The sequence below is a fragment of the Dermacentor albipictus genome, chromosome 1, assembly GCF_038994185.2.
Source record: "Dermacentor albipictus isolate Rhodes 1998 colony chromosome 1, USDA_Dalb.pri_finalv2, whole genome shotgun sequence".
In the NCBI taxonomy this organism is placed as follows: Eukaryota; Metazoa; Arthropoda; class Arachnida; order Ixodida; family Ixodidae; genus Dermacentor; species Dermacentor albipictus.
Window position 1 is genome coordinate 426,151,431 of NC_091821.1, and position 3,674 is coordinate 426,155,104.

The following is a 3,674-nucleotide window of genomic DNA, read 5'->3' on the forward strand; positions in this document are numbered from 1 at the left end:
CGACGAAGTCATGTTCGTGTTGATGTCTCCTCTTAAGACAATTCCCTCCTGTGCCGCTTTGCCTCACTTTGTACTATACCCTGTGTCTCTGCTGACGTAGCGAAGCTGTTTAATAGTAAAAATACATTTTAAAAACAAGGTGCAAGTTAGGACTATAAGAGATACATTGTTCGATCATCGATGGTACGACGATCAAAGCCCATAGCTGCTAAAATCTTATCTTGCGTCACCTTTTTTATTCTTTATCTTTTCGTCAAGCAGCTTGGCTTACGTTAGCTGAAGGGAGACTCTATATACGGGACTGGTGTGCACTTTACCCAGGACCTGCGAATTGTACAAGACAGCAGCTAAGGGGCAGTGCCCAATTTTCGCCTGTAAAAAAAGTGGGGGTTTCTTGCGCCGTTACACCACTTCTATGAAAAGTAATAGTGGCTACATACCGAAGAAAGCAACATTTAGGCGCACCGTGCATGTGGGTGCTGGTAGCATGGTGTCGATTACGTGGCCAACCGCTCAGTTCTCTCTGCAATCTGAACCGTTAAATGTTCTTTATGGAATCACACGCCACGCATTCCTCAAACTCAGTGAATGTTACTTTATAATTTTTTAAACAAGCTTGTTCTCTACTAAACCTATAACGGTAGTATCAGCTGTAGGCGCAACCTATATGAGACAAGAATGTCGGTGATATTTTTTACCCCCCGACCCAATTCTATACGGAACGGTTCTTTATACTTTGTGTAAAGCGTCAAAGACTGCAAGACAATATCGGTGCTACTGCAGCACATGTTCGCACACACGCACGCTTAGTTTTTAAAGGCGCTGCACAAAATACTTCGTCCTGCTAGAGTTTCAATCGTTTTCAGTCGCCTGTGAGCAGGAAGATCACATTTGCCCCGGGGGGACTTCTGGAGCATTGGATGATGCGCCGGGGTTGCGCAAGAGACCTCCGAGGCATGAAAGCAGGTTTCTCGGCGTGCCTCCCGAAACAACGAAAGCCGTGGTTGCACTCATATAGAGCACCACGCCGGTCGCCGCAAGAGGCATGACATCGTACAGGACGTCCCGGTGCGCATTCGGAGTTAGGGTCGTCACTCCCGCAGTGAAGAGATGGGCGGCTGGCACGAACAGCAAAACGCCGTAGCGCCGGAACAGCAACGCGTTGGACGCTATCACGCTCCACAAGGTGTGGAGCAGAGCGAGACACGCGGCCGTCGCCGAGTAGATGATCAAGTCCACGCTCCCGTGGTCGCCGAAGAAACCCACCGTGCCTGCGTGCCGGCAACAATGAGCGTAAAATCGCGCGCAGTCTCGAAGCTAAGTCTGGTGAAAAGGTGACTCAGTGATCGGGTATGTTTGCTCTGATGTGGTATAGAAATGCACGAGATCTATTCATTAAGAAGTGCGATGTAGTGGGCGAGTTAGATGGACATAATTGTAAGCAGCGCGCAAATATACGAATATCAATGTGGAACTAAACGCGAACTAAGAAATGCGCTCCTTCGGTGAGTTTTTTCGTTATTTCCGCCTGTTTGCGCTCTGCTTAGAATAATGTTTTCATTCCTTTCGGGGCTGCTTTGGCAGACTTGCTGGCTGCAAATGCCCCCTGTGGGAGAGCTGAGCTGTGAGGATTGGTTGATGAACATTATTATTAGGGAAACAAAAAGAAACGGAAATTGGGCCCACATCCGCGGTGTCTTTCACATGCGAAGTGTTTTCCAATCAATATGCCAATTCAGTTGTGCGAAATACAGTAAGGTGGAGAAAGGTTCGTAAAAATAAGAAACTTTATCTACTCGAATGTAGCACGAAGCTGCCATGGACGCACTAACGAATTTCTCTGAACTTTCCATGAAGTAGTGTTGTCCGGAAAGGTCATTTTTGTTTTTTGCCAAGTTGGCGGGTGTACATAGACAGGTGAAGGGTAAGCAACATGGGCCAGTCGGAATTTGATGTTAAATGACGTTCTATTTTGCGTTTGCCTCACATGGCCGTAGTTAGCCAGCTCGACACTGCCAGGCCTATTACCGCGACATACCTGGTCCCGCACCCACGTCCGCAAGGAGGTTGAGCATCGCTGAGGCTGCGCTAGTAGTTCCAAAGCCAAGGCCGGAGACGCAGGCGAACGAGGTGTGGTAGCGAACAAGAGCCACGTCATAGTCGGAGCCGACAAGAACGACTACGTTCAGCGCCTCCTCGGCCTTGCGCAGTGTTCGGAATGCCAGATACCTGAAGAATTCCTGTAGAAATTGTTTTTTATATTAGCCGTTGACCATAACATGCACCAAGCGTTAAAAAAATGGCGCTTTGCGAATGCGTGAAACCAATGGAATGTTATATGCACTATAGCCTTCAAGAACCAAAATATTTTATTCGTGCGGTAATTAGGCTAATTAATGAGGATCAATAATGAAAACTCAGAATTCTTTAAGTATGTTTCGAAAAATGAAGTGGAACCTCTTTAGGGATACTAGTTGCACTCCTTGCCTGAAATAATTTTTCACAGAGCTCTGAGGAGTTTTTAGCGAAAAAAAAATATGATGTGCTTGCCTCCTCAAACTAACATGCATCTTGCTATTGTTTCGTTCAAGATGCTTCATATTACGACACACGCGCCAGCTTTCGCGTTCCGGATAATTGCATTATCACATTAACATCTAAAGTCCAATCCAATGGGCAGTCATTTGCAGACAAATAGTAAAAGAAGCCGCAGTGTGCTTTGTTAATAAAATTGTGCAGGATCACTAACACGTGGGTCAAGTTCGTCGACTGGGAAATTTTCTTCCGCACGCAAAAAAAGCGAGTCAGTTTTACGCTTCCTATGCATAATTCAAAATATTACTGAACAAGGTAGTGCACCTGAAAACCCACAGACGTCACGAGGCTAACGGCGAACGGGGCGTGGAAAAGTTCTTTCAGCATAAACCAGGCAACAGACGACAGCAGCAACGACAGGAGCCAGAAGAACGAGGACACGATGAACACCACGAGCCGGCTGGGCTGGCCAACAATTAACACCCAGAAAATGGCGAGCGACGGCCCGAATGCTATCAACGAGCAGCCGACGCACTCCAAGAAGGCCATCGCTTCGCTTTACTTCGAGTCTACCTCAACGACAAAAGTTAATTCACTTGCTTCCTTGGCGGTAGGAGAGAACTGAGACCGTGGCAGATGCTTCTTCTTCTTCGGCTTCTTCATAGGGTATCTAAATGATATATTCTCTCGCCTGGAAAGCCACCAACCCTCTATAAGAAAAATCTCATAAGCCTCTTTAATTTACAAAACTACACCCGAAAAGTGTGCTCCTTGTCTCTGGATCTGTTTTCTTTTACACTGGACAACTGGTAGCTATTCGCGTTCTCTGCATAACCCCATGCCGGCAACGACAAGTGGCCAGAGCTAGCGCGGTAGGCGGGCTTACATGTAATGCAGGATGCCCTATTCTTGCAGAGAAGTCAGAAGGGATTGGGACGTGTCGACCTCATCCACTCTTTATACGAGGTCAATTCCAATGTGCCCAGTAAGCAGCTCCCATTGTGGCGTGGTCCTTGCGTTTAGACAGATGGCCCGAGCCTACTACCGACGTGGACCTATAGCTGCGGTAGCGCATCGTGTGCTTCTGGCCACAGTTGACAGCTGCCGGTATATTGGCAGTTACACTCCGGGCCCTCTGT

The 3,674-nt window shown here is 47.4% G+C and overlaps 1 protein-coding gene across 2 annotated transcripts; it reads right to left on the bottom strand.

Moving 5' to 3' along the window:
* Positions 1-271: 271 nt before the first annotated feature.
* On the bottom strand, positions 272-3,182 carry LOC135896589 (gamma-secretase subunit Aph-1-like). 2 transcript variants are annotated; one of them, XM_065425057.1, is made up of 3 exons: positions 2,872-3,182; positions 2,039-2,240; positions 272-1,271 (listed from the first exon to the last, which is right to left on the bottom strand). In XM_065425057.1, exons 1-3 carry the CDS (start codon positions 3,082-3,084, stop codon positions 886-888), a joined length of 801 nt encoding a protein of 266 aa, XP_065281129.1. In that variant the 5' UTR covers positions 3,085-3,182; the 3' UTR covers positions 272-885. The 2 variants fall into 2 exon arrangements, with proteins under 2 accessions (XP_065281129.1, XP_065281125.1); XM_065425053.1 differs by having other exon boundaries at positions 2,860-3,182.
* Positions 3,183-3,674: the final 492 nt, after the last annotated feature.

Coding starts and splice junctions, on each gene's coding strand:
- LOC135896589 (XM_065425053.1), bottom strand. CDS start 3,084: ATGGCCTTCTTGGAGTGCGTCGGCTGCTCGTTGATAGCATTCGGGCCG. Junction 2,241..2,859: donor TGACGTCTGTGGGTTTTCAG/GTGCACTACCTT, acceptor CAATTTCTACAG/GAATTCTTCAGGTATCTGGC. Junction 1,272..2,038: donor GGACGTGGGTGCGGGACCAG/GTATGTCGCGGT, acceptor GCCGGCACGCAG/GCACGGTGGGTTTCTTCGGC.